Source organism: Heliangelus exortis, chromosome 16 (assembly GCF_036169615.1).
Source record: "Heliangelus exortis chromosome 16, bHelExo1.hap1, whole genome shotgun sequence".
Lineage (NCBI taxonomy): Eukaryota > Metazoa > Chordata > Aves > Apodiformes > Trochilidae > Heliangelus > Heliangelus exortis.
Window position 1 is genome coordinate 9,141,679 of NC_092437.1, and position 22,018 is coordinate 9,163,696.

The following is a 22,018-nucleotide window of genomic DNA, read 5'->3' on the forward strand; positions in this document are numbered from 1 at the left end:
CGGAGCGGGCCCGCCCCTGGGCCCCGGAGCCAATCGGACCGGGCGGGGCGGGAGTCCAGCAGGTGCCGGCCCCGCCGCCGGGGGCCGAGCCGAGCCGCGGGGATCGCCCTGGGGGTCCGCTGCGGCGGGGTGGAAGTACTGCCTGCCAGGGGACCGGCGTGGAAACCGCTGGTGATGAAGATGGTGATGATGATGATGATGATGATGATGATGATGAAGGAGCCATTTCTGCCTTCTCTCCGGAGTGTTTCCCTGCCCCGCGCTCCCCCCTCTTTGACCTGCGACAGCGAGCCCGGAGGGTGGTAGTGGAGGTGATGCCCCTGCCTCACCGCTGCGGACTGCGAAGTACATGGGACATGCACAAGACTCCACCATGTCCCGCTGCTCTCAAGCACTGCTGGGGCACATCCCGGGCGGGGAGTGTATTGGACCGCAGCTTGTTAATGCTTTGAGAAGCAATGACTTGCAGAGGAGCAGGATGGATGCAGTACTGCCCTTGCTGACTCTCCCCACCCCAGGCAGGGGCCAGGAGCACCTGCCCGAACATGCTTCTTCCTTCTGCTGGGCAGGTTTCAGGCTGTGCAGCCTCCCCTAACTGCCCTCTGGTTTTCTTCCCTGCTGCTTTTGCTGACAAATGGCAGTGTGGGTCAAAAAGCCCCAGGAAGGCACATGCTCCCTTTTGGCTTTCCAGTCCCCAGGGGATACATTCACACAGAAAGGTGCCCAGGCCTTGTGAGCAGGTGCTGGAGAATTGGGGAGCAGTCCCCCAACCTAGTAGTTTAAAGCCCAGCCTGGGCTTCCAGTTCATGGGCTCACATGGGGATTTCCCCACTGGAAGGGCTCAGGGCACGGGTCCAGGCACCTGCTGCAGGAGCTACGCTCAGCTACAGGCCAGGACAGCTGCTGGTGGTGGGTGGCTGCAGGAAGGGGAGGAACAGGACCTGCTGGGAATGCCTTCTCACTCCTGGCCAGTGTCTGGCCCTGCTGCTTGGAAAAGGGTCCGTGGTGCTGGGCCACTCGTGACTCAGCTGTCACACACTGCTCTGCCAGTCCTTGCTGACCACACGTTACCGTTTAGCCACAATCTGCATGAAATGCAGAAGTGGGAGTAAAGCTTTCCACTGGCATGGCTGCAGTGCAGGGGTCTGAGCTCATTGTCAGTCTTTCCACAGGGCAGGAAGAGCTTGGAAAGCTTGTCCTGCCAGCCACACACAGGCCTGCAGAGACAAATTCTTCCCCTGCAGCCACGTGCTCTGGACCTGGATCTGTTCTGTAGCTCCTTTGCTGCAGAATTGCCCCTGGCTGTCAGCAGGTGTTCATCTACTTGACTCATCCCTGGATCAGCTTGAAGTTCAGGGAAAAATGTGCCCCTGAAGGCTCCAAGGGATGCAAATCTCTGAGGCCAGGTCCACCCCATTTCTCCCAGGGGTCTGGAGGTGAAGCACCCCACCGTGCAGAGAGCAGCAGTGGGGGGGCTGCCAGAAGTGCCTCCTCTAGCACCTCACCAGTGCCCCCTGCACTCCTCCACCTGCCATGGATGTGGTTACAGAGGGGACACTTGTACGAGGAACATAACTGGGTGGTTTTATTTCAAGAAGCAAAGCCTGCTCCTCAGCTCTTTCTGAAATGTTAATAATCAGATCTGTTCCAACCACTGCGTGTAGAAAAAAAAATTGCATGTGCTAGGGGAAAAACAGAGATAAAGGGAAAGTGGCCTGACCTGCCTGTGCCCGTAAGCCAGCAAGCTACAGGACATGGAGCAGGAGACCAGAGGAAGCTCTGCAGTGATTCACAGGCTAGAAATGGCATTCGTGTCTCAGCTGACCCACCCAGCACGGGAGCCCTGGGCTCTGGCAGCTGCTGAGCCCCAGGGTGGCCAGAGCAGCCCTGCCACCCGTGCATGTGTGTGTGTCCCATGGCACGGGTCCAGGTCCCAGACCCACGCGGACAGGTCCGAGGAGCTTGCAGGCACACACAAGCCAGCTCCAGAGCCCCAAGCTGTTGCAGATTCTTCTTTTTACCTTCTTTAGCCCCACGGCTACGTGAAGCATCTCAAACATGCTGCTGCAGAGCAAAGCTCCTGCCGCCAAGGGACACCGTGATGGGTAGAAGGGAAACTCCGGCCATGAGGTGTGAGGCTGAAGTTTCCACCCTCACTGCAAGGGGGAAACGGCTCCGTGAAACCCCCCGCCGGTCCCTGAGCCCGGAGGAAGAGGCTGGAGACGAGCACAGAGCCGGAGGTGCCAGCCCTGTTCTCTCTAAAATACAAGACCTCCCTCTGCTGTCGGTGCTGCCGGACTGCCCTGCGCTCCAGCTGCGGCAGCCTCCGGGGTGTGTTCCTCCGATGCTCAAAGAGAACTTCATTGCCTGGGGGTACGAACACAGCTCCTGAAAGCTCGGCTCTGGTATGTTTTTAAAAAAGCCCAGTGTCTGAGTACTAGGTAAAGCCAAAACAAATGTGGGAAGAATTGGAAGGAGAACAAGGAGGTAGTGATGATGCTTATTTTACACTAAGTGATGAGTATTTTCTGGAGTTTTGGAGTAGAAGAGGGGAAGAAAAAGGAAGTTTGCCGAGTGGTTTCAACAGTCCTCATTTGTGTCACCCGGAGAAATAATGTAGTTTACTCATAAAAGTGTTGCTTTTGAAGGGTGAAACATGGACCAATGCAACCGTAACTTGAAGTTCTGTAAGAAAATGCACTCCCCAAATAGGCAAATGCCCCGATCTAATTTTTAGTATATTTAAGCCAAAGAAAAGATTTAAGACTGCGAGCACATACCTCATTTGCTTTTCCATGACTTAACACAGCCTTGGTATTGCACGAGAGGTTAATCCTTCTCATGCTGGTCTTACCATCCACATAGCTGGCCAAAGGTCTGGAAGCAAATTTGCTGTGCCTTTTTCCATCAGGTAACACCCAGATATACCATAATGCTTTATTATAAATTATAATCCTTTACAAGATCTCATCCCATCAGTGTGAGGAGACAAGAGGGATTTATTGCTATAATTCCAGATGAAGCAATGCCTTTGTGCTAGGCAACTAATGTTGACAACGATTCATCAGACCTATGAAGGCCAGTCTTTGACAAATTTATAAAAAAACCTAGTTCAACTGCAAGCTCGTCTCCTCCCATTCTGTCCCTCTCCCTCTTGTGCTAATCATTCTCCTAAGACTGACTGCCTGTGTCAGACACTGGGAATTTCACAGGTCTGAGGAGGTCTGATTGCATCATCACCAACAATAAGCTCTTGGGACTCTGTGGCTGCAGCATCAGCTGCTGAGATGAGAGCAGTGCTGGCAGAGCACTTCACACTTCTGCAGGAACACGCCACTGGATTTAGAAGCCCAGCCTACTGGGTTCTATAATAAGGCTTTTTTTTTTTTTTTTTCCATCACGAGTTTCTGCACGCAATGGAGATGAATCAAAGCCTCACACAGAACACATGTGCCTCTCCCCAGAATGTCTTTTCAAATCAACCAGCAAAGATCACTCAGACACACGGCAGCACGTGCAAACACGTCTCCATTTGTGAAGCTGATGAAGTCAGAAGCTGAAGAGACACAAAGCCCCTCAGCAGCTGGAGTAAGTGACAGCCTGCAGCTAGGTTATCTCTGAGCAGTTGTGTTGATGCTGACAGGGCTCACAGGAATTCTGCTGACACCCAGCTAGCAGGTGTCAGGACATTGCTCCTTACTCACACACTAATGTAATCAAAGTTAAAGCAGTACCAGAGTGCATTTGCCAGCCAATATTTTTGATCTGTACCTTCTGTGGAATAATTCCCACATAATAAATTGATGCAGGTCAAACCCAAGTTGTGTAGACAGGGAAAGGGTCTGCATAGACAGGGTACAATTGAGCAATTTCTGACCTGTCATTGCCACATGCCAGGGTCTGCCTCATCATTTGGAGTTACCTAAACTGAGGTAACAACACAAGGATACAAGTATCACAAACTTTACAGCCAAGGAGTTAAAGCTACCAAAGCTCTAAGGATTTGCATGAAGAAGGCCTGCTGGACAGTCACAGCATTTCACACAAAATTCCTGGTGGGGTTTGTTTCTGTGGCTCACAGAATATTCCCACACAAGACTTCACCTGCTGTATTCGGGCCTGCTCCAGCAGAACTTGCTCTGAACTAAATCCCAACTACTTTTCATAACTTGCAAAGGCAGTTATTTTAATATAAAGTTAGAACTAATCAGTTCAGCATATTTAATGTAAGCCAACAGTTGCAGCCTGCCTTTCTCAATCTCTGTTGTGCTCCCTGCAGTGTTACACAGCTGATAAGAAGTGATTTTAGGAAGGTGCTGAAATGAAATGTGTGGATCACGAGGAAGAAACAACAAGAGTTGACACAAAGATAGGATTTTACAAATAAAGGTAATTTAATTTATAACTTGTCTTCAAAAGTCAAAAACATGACTAAGTAGTTGTTTGGAAGCTCCTAACTGCTCCCTAAACATTTTGTCAGAACTGCATGGAAGTGCACTTAGAAGAGCAGCAGAAATCTAGATTTTGGTCAATTGGCATCACCAAACTGCATTCTAGCCAGAACCCAGAAATCCTCATCCAGCCACTAACACACTGTAATCTCTTTGCACATCAAGAATTAAAATAACCAATCCCAAGCACCATAGTTTTTCCACAGTACAATGAGAATTATTTTTTCCCCCCACCCTCAAGAGACCCCAGTCACCAAGCAGAACTTTCAGGATAAGTCTGTAAGAGCCCATACCAAGCTAGGGAGAACACACAAAAGCCAAGTTCAACTTAGATATGTTAGAGGTTTGTCTGGACACAAAGTTTACATTGGGTTTTAGCTGGGAAGTGTTTCATTGTTTTAAGGGTAAGGCTATGCTGCAGTCTGCCAGGTGTGATGGCATTACATTTACTTGCCAAATATATTAATTATCACTCTATTCTGTGGTGGTGCAGGTCCACTGCTCCAATTAAATACACTTAAATCAGACTTGGCATCTCAACACTACTGTGATTTACAGCTTCTGTTCAGGTGTCTTAAAACTTTAGATCTCAGCATCTTGACTGTGAAGGTAATGAAAACATTAAACTAAAAAGGAATCTCTCCAGTGAAAGTGTAGAGCTGCACAGAGTATCCATTTACCATGTATTTGAATCATCATCCTGCTTTCTGGGTTACATTTTACTTCTTGTTTGAAAGCTATACCTGCATACTATATACACAATATTATATGGAAAACAATCTAAGTACAGCTTCAGCTACTTTAGTAACATTTAATTGAAGACAAGGAACTCAAAATATGTAATGCAGAAAGGCAGTGATATGCAGGTGCTATGAATTATTACTAAGTTTTGCTACCAGTTTGCCTTCAAAGATGGAAACTGAAGTAATATATATGAAAATTTTAGTTTAGATAGAAAACAGAGGTATTGGAAAAAACCTTCTGAGTTCCCCTATCAGCATAAGGCTTAAAGTCACTCGTGAACCAGTTATAAAACTACCAATAAATACCTGCTAAGATAGTTAAAAATGCTGCATTTTAACTAACATTAAAGTTTATTTTCCAGGTGAGAAATTATGGAAGAAAGTAATATGTCATGCATAGAAGTAAAATATTTTAAACTAGTTGCTTACACTAGGTCCAAAGATTTGCTAAGCAAGTCTGTAGTTTGAAGACTCATAGACATGTTTTCCATATAGTTGAGAGGCTGCTGTAAGAATTTAAACACTGGGAAACATGAAATCACAGGCATCATAGGTCACTTTAAATGAGCTGGTCTGACAATTACAGTTAGCACCTAGAGGTCTCACTAAAGGAAAACAGAGCTACAAACACACCTCTTACTATCATTTAAGATATGTAAATGAGATTGGGAAGAGATACTAAACTAGTTCAGGCCATTCCATTCGGAATGATTTTGTTTTTAGACAGTCAAGTGAACACAACTGCAAAAGGAGCCAAGAATACGTGAAGGAAAAGAGATTTGTCTCCTCCACATTGACCTACAATTACTCTTTGTGTGAAACAAGAAAATCAGGCTGACAGGTTTGAGTGGCATAGAACACATTAACAAAAGACTGAGTGATACAGAAATATCAAACCAGAAACTGAGAGAGATTAAAAAGTCTTCCATATTTCTGGATGCCTGAGTTCATCATGGGATGTAGAAGTGTGAGGATGCTGGACACTTCCCCCCTCATGGAAGCTTAGTTTTACAGTTAATCTTCTAGTTGGTTCATTTGTCCCGCAAAGAACGCATCAAAACCTGTGCCATCATAGCATCTTCATCAGCATCATAATCCTATGAACAAAGGGTACAGAAATTCTTTTACTGCAATGGACATGCTGGTTAATACCACACCAAGTAAGAACAGAAACACAGCCGTCTCTTGCTCCAGCTTAAAAAAAAATCCTATTTCTTTTATGATACCATCTGCATGGGTGAGATTTCACTGTGGTGGCTGTGTAAGAAGAGCTGGGCTTTCAGAGTCAGCAGGCTGTACCCCAAAGGGGAGGAAACACCTACCACAAAAGTATCATATGAAAAGCGATGTCGTCTTTGAAGATGCTCCATGAAGTTTGCACTCCTGTAATTTGGATCTCCCCATGGCATTGAGGCACAAATTGGGCAAACCTTCAAGAAAAATCAAAGAAATCCAATTAAGCCCCAATGGTGAAGTGCTTGAATATTTACAGTGGGAAGGGCAGGAGAGTGACAGCATGGAAAATTGAAGTTTGATGCTTGTAACAATCACTATTCTGTATGCAAAGTAATGCCAATTAGTTTGCTGGGACATTTAAAACAAAAGCCTTAGATAACCCTGAATAATTTTAATTCAAGTATTAAACCTCTGAAATGGCTTATTCCCCTCTCTGCATTCTGAAAATCAAAACTGACTAGAGATTGTTTGCTTTAGGAGATCTCAGTCTTTATTTCTCAGTGACAGAAAAGCTTCCTTGATCTCCTTGCAAGGATCACTTCACTCCAAGAGAAAAAAGGAACTTTTGTCCTAAACAACTTGGAAGTCTAGTAAACTCTGCAGAAATATGAAAGTTTCAAATTCAGTTCCATATTTTGCAATTCCTTTTATACGAGGGAGCATCAGCAGGAAAGATCAGTGGAATTATACACTATCCTTTGAACACATTTTTCCCCAATGGAAAATATTACATATTATTATATATATTATGTATATATATATAATTATATATATTATATATACTACAGTATTTTCTTTCTGAAAAAAGCAGAGGGGAAAATTGAACACCTGACATTTAAAAAAAAAAACACCTTATTAATTCTCTGTTTGTTATTGTGCCTAATTAACTTGGAATGTCTGCCATTTTTCAAATACAAATGGAGCATATGACCTAGCTGAAACAGGAATAGAGACTAACCACCTCCAGAGATCATCACCTACATCAGAATTATGCAAAACTTAAAATGCATGAACAGCATACCCACATTTGACTTTAATAGGAGGAATTATAAATATGTACTTAACTTCAAGAGTAAGTCTCTAATTCATTGTTTCAAAGGGATTTAAGACTAGCCTTCATTGCAATTCTTGCACCAAGACTTTTTATTACCACTTGTTTTGCATCCATGCTGTGCAATGTTTTGCAGTGTTCAACGAGTCCTTCTTGATCAAAGTTTTTCTCGTTGCAATACGGGCAAGGAAAGGTAAATCGATTTGGCAAGTTCCTGGTTGGGGGGAGAAAAGGAGGTTATTTATCATTATAAGAAAGTTAAAAGTAAAAGCTTTAGGCTTCAATACTCAAAAGTTGTCTTACCAGCTCTTAAGAATACAATTAATTCAACAGACCTATTCTATGCAACTAAGACAAGCTAGTTTCAAGAATCAGCTTTTTAATTCCCAGCAATAGCCTGAGAAACTCTCAACATCATCCATATTTACACAGAATGAGAGCTCTTCTACAAATGTGATAAATGCCATTTACCATCTTGGTTTCTTTCATTTTAGTAAATGCACTGGGTAGCACCCAGTATGTTCCTATGCAGATGAGCACACTGCAATCAACTCCAACTGGCCTCCATTATGAATTACTACAATCAAGAGACAAAGATAGATTTTGCTTAAAAAATAGCTGCTTTTACCAAGTATCCTGTCTTTAAGATGTCTAGTGTGTGGACTATGCAGACAGCAGAACAGCTTGCCTGTGCACAGTCAGATGCAGGAATAGGGCTTAGTTTTTGACAATGTGAAAGGATTAAAACAACTAATGCCCTGTCCTGGTTTTGGTTGGGATACAGCCAATTTTCTTCTTAGTAGCTAGAACAGTGCTATGTTTTGGATTTAGTGTGGGATTTGTTATGAGAAGAATGTTGATAATACACTGATGTTTTCAGATGCTGCTAGGCAATCAAGGACTTCTTAACTTCCCATGCTTCCCTGGCGTGGACGTGCACAAGAAGCAGGGGCAAGCACAGCCAGAACAACAGATCCAAATGGCCCAGTAGAATATTCCAGATATGCAACGCTACAGCCATGAGTGTCACCCTCTCTCCCAGAACTGTGGCTTAGGGGTTTCTCCCCTCTGGGACTGCTGGCCAGGGACAGGCTGGGCATTGGTCACCAAGTGGTGTGCAGCTGTACTGTGCATCACTTGTGATTTATCTTACTCTTATTATTATTATTTCAATTATTAAATTGTTTTCATCTCAACCCTGGAATCTATTTACCTTTAACTTCCCAATTCTCACCCTCATAGCCCAGAGGGTGATGGGGAGAGTGTTTGAGTGGCTGCATAGTTTTTAGTGGCCCATCAGGTTAAAAACATCAAGCAAAGCAGTGAACTCTGCTTCCACTCCAAAATTCTACAGCTTCCATGAAACCCCATCACACAGTTATTTTTTTTTTAAGACAAAAGGACTCTTCTTAGAAGAATCAAACAGAGATTTGTATTATGATTGATCAATAACAACCCTGCTTTTGTGGAAAAAAAAACATAGAAAAGTATTTTCACAGAAGTTACCTGCTGTTGTGCAGTGGTTCTTTAGTTACAGCTTTCACACCTTCCATGATATAATTCTGGTATTTGGAACATGAAGCCGCGTGGCTACGCATCTTTGAGAGATACATCTGTGGAGGCAACAAATGCAGAGCAAGGTGAATTTAAACTGTTTGCAATTACTTCTACTCTTTCAAGCAGAAGCAGTAAATATGTAAAATGAAGGAACTTTCTGCAGATAGTTTTAATTAAAGCAGGAAACCACAAACATTTCAGCTGGCAAGGTGGAAAGATTTGAGATTATAGATTAGTTAACCTGTAACTTTTCTGCCTGTAATATTTTACAAACGCAACACTATTCAGTACAGGTTCACTTTTCTTAACTCATAGTGCAGTAGAACAAAAAAAAAAAAAGCCTCATAGAAAGGCAGTTTACCTGGTCACTGAGGGGAAGGCAGTGTATGGAACATAATCTGGCTTTTAGTATAGATCTTGTCACAGACTGATTGCCCATCAATGGGACTGTTCAATCCCAGTAATGAAAATTCAAATTTCAGATAAAGAAATCTAAAATTCAAGGTACTACAGTTTTCTGTCAACTAGAATGAAGACAGATGAAGACACTACCCAGAAATAAAAACTGAAATTAACTGAACTGCTACCCTCACCTTACTGTGTCCTAATTATCCTTTTCTTGCAGTTTTACCACCTAAGATATTTTCTTACACATTGAATTAATGTAAAGAAGCCAAACTTCACGAAGAGAAAGGCAATGACAGGAAAGCTGCTCCTATCAGATATTCAACATGAAGGACAATATCAAGCAGTAAATCTATGGAACACACCAACCTTATAAGCCAACTCTGACTTATAACTATTTCAAACAATATTTCAAACAAATCTCTGTTTAAGGGCCACAGAGATCCCTGCTGAAAACCCACATCCACTGTTTCATTACAACATTCCTCCATTTGACCCAATTCTGCAGAAAGCTGAAGAGCAAGCACTTCATTTCCCTCTAAGCAGTATTACTAAGCAGGCACACCTCGTCCACTTAATTTCCAAATACTTCCATACTTTTTTATTGCAGCCATTGCAAGTGGTTTCTGTCGTTTCAATTTGCTTTTCCAAGTCCAGAGCTCTGGTTCCGTGTGACAGGGTACTGCGGCAGACACCACAAACCGGCTTCTTCGGCTTCAGACATTCCTGCAGGCAGGGAGTGCAAAAGCTAGGGTGGGAAAAACAGGAGGGGGTGAGGACAGCCCCCCGAGACAAGCACCGTAAATACCCAGAGCCCTTCCATGTCTTCAGCCCTAAGTGATTACAGAGTCCAGAGAAACATCATCTGATAAAACAGAAGTCTGGTGACATCTGTGCATGAAGGGAGCCGTGGGATTCTGGTTCCTTACACGCTCAGCGTTACCGGCTTCCGGACAGTGCTCTGTTCCCCCTCCTTTCCTCGCCCTTTTAGGACACCAGAAGTGAAGTTAAAATCTTCTGTCCCTGCTGCTGGTGGGTTGGTTTCGTTTCTCCTTTCATGGAAGCCCTAGACTCCCCCGTGGAATGCCCAGAGCTGCCCGCGGAGCCCCCCTGCCCTCAGCGCTGCCTGACCCCCTCACCCCCCGACCGGACCCTCCCCACCCTGGCCCGCCCCGCTCCCAAGGGAGCGGAAAGGAAGGGCTGGAGCTCCTTCCTCAGGCCTCACAGCCCCCAGACGGGGAAGGAGCCCGCGGGCCCAGCTGCCGGGGCTGAGAGGGCCCCAAACCGCCGCCATCCCGCACACCGCGCCGCGGAACCGGCAGCCGCTCACACGTGTCCGCAGGGTACGCGCACGGGGCTCTCGTACACCTCCAGGCACACGGGGCAGGTGAAGCGCGACAGCGGGTCCGGGCGCTGCTCCGGGGAGCGGGAGGATCCACCGCCGCCGGCTGCCGCCGCCGCCATCTTCCCCCGCCGCGCCCCGCCCCTCCCTCCGAGACACTGCCCCGGGGCGTGGCCAACACTGAGGGGGCGTGGCTTGAGACCGCCCCGCCCCCGGAGCGCCGGTCCCCGCCTCAGCGGGTGGGGGACGGGCGGGCGGCGGGAGGGGCTCCCGGAGCAACCCCCGGATCCGCCCGTGTGACGTACGAGGGACAAGCGCGGCCCCGCATTGCCCGTCCCCCCTCCCACCGGGCCGCCCCTGGCCCGAGCCTCCTTCCCGCCTCCCCTTCAGCCCCGCGCCCCTCGCAGGAGGCCCCGCAACCCCTCACCGGGGCCGATCCGGAGGAGGCTGCCCCGTGACGTCACACGGCGGAAGTGCTCCCCGCCGCAGGAGGCGGCGCCCCGCCCACTCCCTCCCCCGTTCCTCCCCCGCCGTCCGCTTCCGGGGCGCCGCTGTCAGCCCCCCCCCTCCTGCCGGCAGCCCGGGGCCGGTGCTGGGAGGCCGAGCGCGCCCGGCCGCTGGCCGCAGGCAGCCCTTCCAGGGGAACGGCCAATACCGGGACGTCACGGGAGCCTGTGAGGGGCCAAGTGGTTTTGCGGTCCGCATCCGGGTCACCGGGCGCTTCCGGCTGAGCGGCGGCGGGTCCCGGGCGGCGGGCGCGGAGCGGTGAGGGACGGGCCGGACCCGCGGGGGCGGGGAGGACTCTGCCCGCCTGGGCTGCTGGGCCCGCGGCGCTGGCGGCTGCGGGGGGAGGGCGGAGGTGGGCGCTGCGCCCCGTTACCGGCGGGAGCTGGCGCAGCCCCGTGGGCCCGGCCCGGGCTCGGCGGCCAGCGGGAGCCTTCCCGCCGGGGAGGTGCCGGAGGCGGTGACCCGGGCCGTGCCCGCGGCTTCTCGGCCCGTCCGTCCCTGTGCGGCGGTGCTGGCCGAGCCCGGAGCCTGCAACAAGTGAGAACCGAGGAGCAAAACGGCTCCGAGCGGGTGTAAGGCGTGTGTTGTTCCCTCCCTCGCCTGTGTTCTGTGAAATTCCTCAGCGGTACCGAGTGCTCGGGAACAGCCCCGGTGTTCGGGCTTTGCTCTTCACGTGTCCGTGAGAGCTCGGCGTGCCTGGCCCCGCTCCGGGGGTTGGGAAGGCTGTGCCTGCCCAGCGCTGCCCTGGGGACCTCTGCCCGGCGTCAGAGGGGTTGATTGCCTCGGTTCATATTCCCTCGGTACAGATTTTAAGACAGGAGATGGAAAGGTTTTCTTGTCTCACCAGCAAAACCCGGACTCGGGCAGAACTCACTCACCCATCTCTATGAAATCTTGAGGCTTTCAGTCAATAATTTGCAGCCAAACGGCCTTTGCCTTGTCTGCTCCATCAGCAAATGTGCATCTTAAGCCTATATTTATCTGTGCCTGCCCATATGCTGAGGTTTCTATCGCGCCTGTAACCATGGTTGTTGGCTGCTGGGAGGCTGCCTGGCGCAGGGGGGGCTGCATGGACGAGGAGGTTTTGCTTCGGGAGCCTCTGTGTGAGGAGGAGCAGCTCTGAAGTCTGGCTGGTGTGTTTGGTTTGGTGTGTTTTGCTTTTCAGCCCTGTGGACTCAGGTTTGGTTACAAACAACGAGACAAAATCAGAGCTGGTGGTGGCTTTGAGTGTCACAGTCCCCAGGGCCTTGATGAAGACTTTCCCTTCTTTTGGGGACTTTCCTAATCCTGGTATTTTGTACCTGTAACCAAGTGCTTTTGTTTATAGTTATTAACAATGGAGGTGGAACTGTAATGCTTAATCCAGCTCTTTGTAAGCACAGTATCATTCCTTGTCCTGGGGGTGTATTACTGATGTGTCAGACAAAGGTCTTCCTCTGAAATTCTCTTGTGTAACTCTTCTTCTCCAGGAACAGATATTCTGTTGTCTTTGTTCACAGACTTCATCTTGCACAACTTAAGGAGGAAAGATGTGAGGAGGGAGAAGGGTCCCTTATGCTCGGATGTTAATTTAGAACTCCACATTTCACAGCTTGTCTCTTTATATCTGTGCAGTTTCTGGTTGTGGAAAGACAGAGAGCAGTGTGCCTTTGAGCAGAAACTGAACTCATTAGCTCTTACAGTGAAGTGGAGCCTTTCATCAAGTAATATTAATGGCTAGGCTGTTGGTTGTGTGTTTGTTTGTTTTCCTGGACTCTTGGTTGTTGCTTTTGTGGTTGGTTCCCCCCCCTGTCCCCAATGTATTTTATGTTATGGCTCCTTCCATTCAGGTAATTTTGCTCTTTGCAGTAATTTTCATTTTAACAGCAGTGTGTGGGGGCATTGATCAGTATTCTAACAGCTGCAATTAATATTGGGTGGAATGTCTTTTCTGAAGTGCTGTTTCAGACTGACTCGAACTGAAACAGAGCATTGATTTCCCCCACCTCCCCTCCTTCTGGTTCACCACTGGGAAGCCCTAAAAGGGCTACATTGTTTTTTCATTAAAAAACCCAAAACCTTCGGTCTGCTTTTTGGTCACAAGTTTCTCAGGCTGTGGAGATGGAGTCTGCTGGCCTGTTAGTTACTGTGGTTTTGGTAAAGTGGCATTAGGAAGCTTTTTGATCTCCAGCTTTTGTTGTTTGTATTAAATGTGAGCTCAGTGAGGTGAAAAAAATGTAGATCAGTATATACATAAAAGCAACTATCCCTGCAAGCAAAAATGTATGCAATGTAAAGACAACAATTTTGCTCTGTTCTACTAAAGCAGCTACAAATGGCAGGTGTAGCTTCTTGATGAGAAGATTGGAATCATCCTTGCAGCTGCCAGCATTCAGCTGAAACTTTGGCTGTACTTCTCAGGATTCAGGGGTGTCTGTAGGATGGCTGTAGAGCTCTCCCAGCATAGTGATTAATGGCCTGGGTGTGCCATCAGGTGGGGTGTGAGTGGCAGTCAAAAGCCCCCCTGTTAGAAATAGACAAAATTAATTAATCTGCTCAAGCAGTCCTGTGCCAATAGAGGAAAAAACCAAACGAGCAAACCAACAAATACCTCAACTCCCAGGCTGAGCAAAATGAAACTTAAAAAAAAAATCTTTATATCAATGTGCAGGGCAAAATAACCCACCAAAATAGGTAATGTTTGTGTAAGCTGTTTGAACTTAAATAGAATGCAGAAAAGAGCCCCTGAGACCCTGAGAACACTGCTGCTACTTTCAGTTTTTGCTTTGTTACTTTTGTGTTGGTTCCATAAGCCAAGGAACCCTCAGTCTGGGCTTGAGCTTTATGGTATCAAACTCTCAGTGCCTTGCTTGATGCTTGTTGTGCTGTTTTAGGTGGGTGACTGGAAGAGTAGGGAATGACAGTGAAAAGCAGGGCACCAGCATTTCTTTAGACTCTTGTGCTTTTTCAGAAACCTAAAGAGGCTTTTCTGTGTGTTGCTGTTCTGTGAACCATTTTGCAGAATCCTGTGAAGCAGATAGATGCTGTAGACATCTGGGATTTATGCAACTGTGATGACTTGTCTTTGTTTTCAATCTTTATTGCAGGAGAGTTGCCATTACTGAAGATTCTTAACGCCAGATAATCAACCTACTGCCGAACAACCATGAAAGAGACGAGGTAGCTGCCCAAGTGTGAGATAAAACCTGATTTCAATGGATACGAAATATAAAGACGATTTATTTAGGAAGTATGTACAGTTCCATGAATGCAAACTGAATGCCTCTGACAACAAGCAACGTCCTATTAATGATGAGTATTTGCGAGTGGCAGCGGCAGCCTTACTTTGCCTTCCCAAAATTGATCCCTTTTATAGATTCCGGTTGATAAAATTTTATGAGATGGCTGAAAACTCACTGAGAGTTGTGAAATCCTCAAGTTTACATTCTCTTCATAATGCATTCAACATGCTCGAGACGCTTGGAATTAATCTCTTTCTTTACCCCTGGAAAAAGGAGTTCAAAAACATTAAGGTAAGACATTTTATATGTTGTCATACTAAGAACGTGATCCAGTTTTCTTTCTTTTACACATATCATGCATTTGATGATATGAGGAGTCTTTGAAGGAGTCTTTGAAGACTCCTTTTCCCCTCCTATTAGCATGAGGCCTGTATACTGTTAGGAAACAGAAGCCATAGGAAAGCTTCTGTGTAAAATAACTGTTGTGCTGGTGAGAGTATCCTGAGAGCAGAAGTGCGAGTGCTGTCTGCATTTATAATGTAACTATAAAATGGAGAACTTCTCTAAGGTTTTTTTCAGCCTACCCTGCTACAATGTCTTAACTTCTACTTGGAGATGCTGTCACTAGGGTGAGTGTTCAAGTTGAATTTAAGCTCACTCAGAATTTGATTTTTGCCTTGCAACAGTTATTGATGCAGCACAGGTGCTAAGAACCAATGAGTGCTTTCAAGTGGGTGCTTTGCTGAGGTTCCCACAAGTTATATGGTAATAACAGTAAAGGAACTTCTCTGGAAAAATGGTTTTCAGAATATCTTTTATCTGTCAATTCTCAGTACATGAAGTTTTGATTTTAATGTACTTTCAAATAATTTACCTGTGTTAGGATCTCAGAGTGAAAAGCAGGAACTTGCACATTGTTTGGCTTGGGTGCTGGAAGTCAGAGAGTGAGTTCCCTGCTGTTGGTGTTTCTCTTTTATCTTTTACCTGTTCTCATGCAAAACTGTTGCAGCACTTCAGTGTGAATGTTGTAGGTCACTTACAAGAACAGTTTTGAGACTTGAAAGCTGGATAAAGTCAGTGCTCATATAGGTGTCTAAAGTAATTTGCCAGTTGTGTGCACTAGTGATGGGTATTGCTTTTTTTTTTCCTAAAAAGACACTGCTTCACTTAATATCAGAGAACTTGCATGTTATTAAAACGTTTGAGAGTTCTCTGTTTCTGCAAGGGGAAAGTACCTGTCTTCAAGATCTCTCCATAAGTCTTCATCGTTACAACTAAGTTCTGGCCTTTAAGTTCAGGGCTGTTCCTGGAGGATCTCTCTGAGGGATCTCTTGTTGCACTGCTGGTACCAACTTTGGTTGTGCACTGTTTTGTACAGAGCTGTGATGGTCAGGCTGCTTTTTCTGCTATCCAAACCAGTCTGAACATACCTCAGGTATGCCAGGTGCTGAGGGTATTTCAGCTCCCACAAACTCATATCTTTGTTTTCAGGGCTTTTTGTAAGGGAAGTTCTTGACCTAATGTAAGTAAATGGCATAGACACTTGAAATGGCATAGTAGTAGTACACAGAAAAGTGCACCTCAGGTATATTTAAACCTGAATTGGAGAGGACTTGGGTACTTCTACAGTAATTCTGAGTTCCTGTCATCTCCAGCTAGCCCCTTCCTGGGGCAATACATGGAATTTTTGCCTTTTTACCTTTCATGGCAGACTTGCTTGTAAATGCAAACATGTCTGGTATGCATAAAAGTTAATGTCAGTGCATAGCATAGTGATTTAAATCAATAGGGAGGACATTATGCTAATCAGGATTTCAGTTTGAATGAAAACTCTCCTACTTTGAATTTTCCTCATGTGGAATTTCCATCTGCTGAACAAGAAGGAGGCAGACTCGGGGCTCATCTTGCCATGGGTCTTGCATGTGGTCACTGTCATTATTATTCTATTTAATCATAAAGTATCTGTCACTGAATTATCTGGACATCTAGTCCACTGCTGAATTTGTAACCTAGTTTTCCTTTTATTTTCCCCCCTGCCCCCCTTAGACCTACACTGGACCCTTTGTTTATTATGTAAAGTCTGCTCTAACTGAAGATGATGTAAGGCAGATTTTGAACTACATGGGCTATGTCCAAGAACTGGGAACAATGTATAAGCTTAAAGAGCAGGTTGATGCCATTCAAGTGAAAATGGTTTCATTTGAACTCTTTTTGGCCAAAGTGGAATGTGAGCAGCTTCTTGAAATTCACTTGCAAGTGAAGGATAAAGGTTATTCAGAGATTGATGTCATAAATGAACGAAAAAATAGCAATGAAGATGTTAGAGGCTGCTCAGAAGCCATGAAACGGCGCGCAGAGTGCAAAGAAAACTTAAACACTTCCATGGCACGAATGGTACTCCAGAAATCAGCGAGTGAACGGGCCTCTAAAGATTATTTCAAGCCAAAGGTGAGCAAGCCTTCTAAATCAGTGGACACATACGATAATTATTGGGAACCTAAGAAACCACCTTTGATGAGCTCCCTGAGCCTCAGGAAAGAACCGGTTTTAGTTGATGCAGAAGATGACATTAAAGATGAAATTATCCGTCCCTCACCTTCTCTTCTGACAATGTCAAGCTCCCCACATAGGTGTTCAGATGAATTCTTGCCAACATCATCTCATCACAATGGCATGCTAAGAACAAATGTCCCTTACAGCTCCTACTTTTCTGCTCAAGACGACTTAGATTTATATACTGATCCTGATTCTAGAAGTGTGTTGAATTTTAAAAGACAAGAAGCTATTAAGCCTGACGTATGGGTGTTAAAAAATGATGCCAACCCTGTTTACCACAAACGCACCCACCTAGCCAAAGAGACAGCTTCCCTCAAGTGCCAAAACTGTGGTGTACCTTGTGGCACTTCTGTTTGCCAAAAGTGTGACAATCTGTTCAACTCTAGGCAGGAATACCCAGCAGTGAAACAGAGCACCTATTCTATCAAGCCACTTCCAAGTGATGGCTTGTCTCCTGCGTCTGCTTTAAGGGAAAAATCTCAGTACACATCACAGACTCAGAGTCAGGAGAGAGCTGCTCAGTTCAGTTCCAAATCCAAACCTTCAGGCACCTCACGCTGCGGCTTCTGTAACCGATCTGGAGCTGCAAACACCTGCACGTTTTGCTCAAAAGTCTCATGTGACACTTGCCTCAATGCTTACTATTATGATCCCTGCTGTAGAAAAAGTGAGCTTCACAGATTCATGCCTAACAATCAGTTAAACTATAAATCATCCCAGCTGTCCCATGTAGTTTATAGATAGACTCCATTAGTCTGTTTTGGAGGGGAAGGAAAGGAGGAGGGGAAAGGGCTATCCTAACTAATTACTGACTCAATTGATAAGAAAATACACTGACCTCTTACCAAAATAATGTGTCCAGAAATTTGGAACCATGGTTCAGTGATCAGGTGCCAGTTCTTGATTTTTTTTTTTTGTGGCTTCACAAATGCTGCAGATACATTAGATTTCATGCTGCTATGATTTAGGTAACTCCTAAATGATCTTTACTTTTCAGTTTAAATGGGGGAGAAGAGCACGTTTTTCTTTAAAACTTGGCAGCTGTTGAGTTTTAAAAAGTGACATCACACCTTTCTATTACATTGCAGTCATCTCCTTGCCTGAATACAACCATGCAAGGCTTGAAAATGAAATCTAAAAATTAAGATTCTTGTTTTCTATGAGTGATGAAGCCACTGCCAGTTTTTTATGGAGTATGACTTTAAAATGTGCAAGAAATATGTGAATGGCTTGTTTTGCCAAAAAGGACTATTTTTTGAAGTGTGTCTGCATTTCTTGGTCTCCAAAATGCAACCACCTCAGTATCTCTTCCTTTTGTCTTTGTTTCTTCCTTCTCTCCTAACCTCCTGATTGTTTATCTCAATCTTATATAATCTGAATCTGGACAATACGTGCTTTATTTTCTGGTGTTGCCAATATCATCCTACTGGTTTTTACTGAATGGTATTTTAAAAAGGTGAAATTTTATTCATGTCACTTAAATTATGCCTGGAGTGTTGTCCATCCTGATGAGTACTGATTTTCTTTACTTTCTGTTGCACATGTATTAAGTACTGTTCTTTGTACTGTAAATAGGTTATTTGGAAACGGTTTATTTTTAATAAATATTTAATATGTTGAGTTCTTAAAGGTGGTAAAAATCATTATAACTATGAAGTCTCTCTGGGTTATTTGTTCAGGTGACTTTTTGTTTTCCCTTGTACTGTATTTCATAGCTTATTATAGTCACTGTGGCAGACTGCTGTTCTTGGCTCTGATCAGTTTTTGGTTTTTAATCTGACATTTTTTTTCCCCTCTGATAAGACTACCACTTGGCTCAGTGGAGTCTTGTCTAAGAATCACAGGATTTTGGTTCTCAGTGCACGCTTTTGCTTTGTTGTTATGGAAATTGTAAGTATAAATGTTCTGTTTGCTTCCAAATTCACTGCAAAGTCTTTAGTGTAGTCCAGCTAATAAAACACCAGCCTGGTTAAAATTAGGGCTCACTTGTGACTCCTATTAAAGTAAACTTATCAGTTATGGATGTGCATCAGATGATAATATTTATCTGTATTGCTGCAGCACATGGGAGCCCTGAGAACCAGGACTGTGTTGTGCTGGGCTCTGTACAGTTTGACTCCCAAACAACACCTGATTATGAATAGGTTTTAGGTTTTTATTAAAACAAAGCTCACAAGAATCCTTCTAACTTCCTTATTCCAACTAGCTAGTTAGAAAAAACTATCAGACAACCTAATCTGATGTGCAGAATTAAATGTGTTTAAAATATCTGTAAAGAACTCTAGCTGAGATGTAAACGATGTAGTTCACTTTGCACTAAAATTATTCACTTGGTTTTTTTTTAAGCACTGTTAGAGTCTAGGCTTCTACACTTAAATGTCCATTGATCCCTGCGTGACAGAAACATGCATGAATGATCATTGTCTTACATTTTTTGGGTGGGGGGAGGGAGGGAATGAGGTAGGTAGAGGGGGAAATTATATAGGCTAATGTTGTAAAATAGCTAAAATAATTTTAGCCATAAATTGGTGTCAGAAGTATTATGGAAATAAGATGAAATCTGGGTCTTGCAGAGGGCTGAGAACAATAAGTTACTGTACAGTTTGCACTAAGAAACAAAGTGAATGGTGTGTGTTGGGCAATCAGGGAAATCTCTGAATCAAGTGGCTGAAAGTGAACATGATGTTGTGGGCAAGCATTGCCTTGCTGTCTCTGAAGGTTGGGTGAATATTGTTTAGGTGAATGATTTTAAGGTTTTCAAAATCTTGTATGTTTTTTTTATAAATATATATATATAAATATGACACAAATGTAGATACATTATGTATATAGGGAAGACTTTAAAAACAATTTTACTATTAAAATACAATCTAAGGGTGGTTTTCATTTCAGTGGTTATTTTGGTTTTGTTCATCTTCTAAAATGTCATGCCTGTTTGGCTGCTATACAGTGTATCTTCTAGTTCACTGGTTCAATTTCCATATGGCTACTCACACTACAGTGAATAACTAAAACTGTGATGCCACGTAATTTTTACAGTGAACATAGCAGGGACTACACTTGCTCTGAAAAAGAAAAGTCCTGTGTATATATGTCATGGAATACTGTAGTACAAAACTGTGTTGCATTGAAGTGATACCATGCTCTATTTTTGTGTATCTTACTGTATGAGGTTGCTGTGATTGATACAGTAAAATATATGCTAATTTAAAATGCAGGTGTTTTGCATCTGATTTGTTTAAAATTGTTTTGAAGGAGTTTAAAAATAAAGAGGCCTTTAAGAAAAGGCTTAACTCTTTTCTTAAAGTTGAGTGCATGTAGCTGTCTGTTTTACAACTGTGTTTGCATGCAGAAATGAGTCGGTGCACAAGGATAATCCTGGGGGCAAAATGGGCAAGAGTGTATAGATCATGAACCTCAGCTTTATGAAACTGGATGTACTGCCTGCAGAATGCAGAGTTTTTTTTAAAAAAACGTTTATTTTCAAGTCTTAGCAGCATGACTCAGTGTGTTCCATAAGAGCATGAAAGGCAATATGTCAGCAGTCTGCAGCAGACAAACGTGGGGTAGAGAGCAGGTTTCATGTGAGATGTGAAGCTAACCCACATTGATTTCCAGCCTTGTCTCTTGATGTCAGATGCACTTTCTCTAATGAGCTTCCTGATGTAAGCTGCATCTCACAGAAGATGTGTGATACTACTGATGTACTTTTTGGCACTTGAGGTAGGCCTCCTGGCTCCTTCTTCATCCTGCTAGCTCTGAAGCAGGATCATTTCTCAAGTTCCAAACCAGATTTTTTTTTTTTTTTCTTTTGTTCTTTGTGTTAAAGCATGGCAGATGAATGCTTAAACACCTGAAGTGCCATTTCTGCAAGTCCTCTGGTCTTAAGAGCTGTTGAGGTCACAGGAAGTATCAGGGGTGCTTATAAGAATAGGGCTAAAGGTAACTAAAATAATCTTGGAGGAAATCTGTGACACTGCTATGCTTTTTGTGCTTCTGGTGCCTATAAAGCAAGACTTTATGCTGTCTTACTGTCTGATATACCTGATTACAGACCTCTGTGTGTGTTATCATGTCTTTTGCTCGCAATAGATGAAGCTTGAAGGTTCAATACACTGTCAGGTAGTTTAGGTTTGATGGTTTGAACTGACAGCTCCTTAAATATATTTTCTCTGGAAGATGACTGGATTACAGGTATTTAGTACATGTTGCTGATTATGCCATAGAGTCTCTTTGGGGGAAAAGATTCACCTTTCCAATATTTGTTTAGAAACAGGAGCTAAACTGAACATGGTGATAATTGTTAAGTTGCCAGAGTGACTGAAAGAAAAGCAGGAGGTGAATTCAAGTTAAACTATCACATGTTGATGTACCTGTTTTGGCTCTCATTTGGTTACTTCTCTGAAATCAGTGGGAGTTTATTAGGCCTTTTAGCATGTCTGCTGTTGTGGTATCATAGCACCAACAGTTGGGCTACAAATGTTCCTGACTGTTACTTGTGAAAGATGTTCCGTTTTTCCTTCAGAAATCATGGGATGCTGTTGTGTTTGTCTCAAGTTTCCAAGTGTGTAAATGTCTTGGAGCTCTTGGAGGAAATGAAGGAAAATCGGATGCTGCGGTTGTTTTTGGTTACTTTTTTCCCATAGTTGGTCATATTCTCCTAGAAAATATTTTCTACAACTTGTATTTAGAGTCTGAAAATGTAGGAGAAGGAGTTGGTAATTAAGTAGCTTTCTGCTGTTGTACTCCTGCTGTGGAAAACAAACTGAAGGCAACCTTTTGCATTGGGCCACCCTGTGAAAATGAACAGTGTGCATCAGAGCTGCTTGCCCACTGCCTAGAGGAAGGCAGGAAGTTAAAGTGTGTGACATGACAGCAGCTCTTTTAACTCTCAAATCCTGCAGACATGCCACATAATGGAAGCTCTTCCATCTGAGGAGAGGTGTAGG

The 22,018-nt window shown here is 44.4% G+C and overlaps 2 protein-coding genes across 6 annotated transcripts; one reads left to right on the forward strand and one right to left on the reverse strand.

Annotated features, from left to right (window-relative positions):
* Nucleotides 1–5,526: 5,526 nt before the first annotated feature.
* RNF114 (ring finger protein 114) lies at nt 5,527–11,490 on the reverse strand. Of its 3 annotated transcripts, none has more exons than XM_071760080.1 (6): nt 11,213–11,490; nt 10,041–10,191; nt 8,988–9,094; nt 7,581–7,695; nt 6,517–6,624; nt 5,527–6,291 (listed from the first exon to the last, which is right to left on the reverse strand). In XM_071760080.1, exons 1-6 carry the CDS (start codon nt 11,488–11,490, stop codon nt 6,226–6,228), a joined length of 825 nt encoding a protein of 274 aa, XP_071616181.1. In that variant the 3' UTR covers nt 5,527–6,225. The 3 variants fall into 3 exon arrangements, with proteins under 3 accessions (XP_071616181.1, XP_071616180.1, XP_071616179.1); XM_071760079.1 differs by lacking the exon at nt 11,213–11,490 and adding an exon at nt 10,776–10,941 and having other exon boundaries at nt 10,041–10,169; XM_071760078.1 differs by lacking the exon at nt 11,213–11,490 and adding an exon at nt 10,774–10,940.
* Nucleotides 11,426–20,375, forward strand: SPATA2 (spermatogenesis associated 2). Of its 3 annotated transcripts, XM_071760072.1 has the most exons (4): nt 11,426–11,550; nt 14,379–14,521; nt 14,648–14,804; nt 16,560–20,375. In XM_071760072.1, the coding sequence occupies exons 2-4, from the start codon at nt 14,487–14,489 to the stop codon at nt 17,811–17,813; spliced, it is 1,446 nt and encodes a 481-aa protein (XP_071616173.1). In that variant the 5' UTR covers nt 11,426–11,550; nt 14,379–14,486; the 3' UTR covers nt 17,814–20,375. The 3 variants fall into 3 exon arrangements, with proteins under 3 accessions (XP_071616173.1, XP_071616171.1, XP_071616172.1); XM_071760070.1 differs by having other exon boundaries at nt 14,379–14,804; XM_071760071.1 differs by lacking the exon at nt 11,426–11,550 and adding an exon at nt 11,610–11,829 and having other exon boundaries at nt 14,379–14,804.
* Nucleotides 20,376–22,018: the final 1,643 nt, after the last annotated feature.

Coding starts and splice junctions, on each gene's coding strand:
- SPATA2 (XM_071760070.1), top strand. CDS start 14,487: ATGGATACGAAATATAAAGACGATTTATTTAGGAAGTATGTACAGTTC. Junction 14,805..16,559: donor AGGAGTTCAAAAACATTAAG/GTAAGACATTTT, acceptor TGCCCCCCTTAG/ACCTACACTGGACCCTTTGT.
- RNF114 (XM_071760080.1), bottom strand. CDS start 11,490: ATGCGGACCGCAAAACCACTTGGCCCCTCACAGGCTCCCGTGACGTCC. Junction 7,696..8,987: donor GAACCACTGCACAACAGCAG/GTAACTTCTGTG, acceptor CCCCCCAACCAG/GAACTTGCCAAATCGATTTA. Junction 6,625..7,580: donor GCATGGATGCAAAACAAGTG/GTAATAAAAAGT, acceptor TTTTTCTTGAAG/GTTTGCCCAATTTGTGCCTC.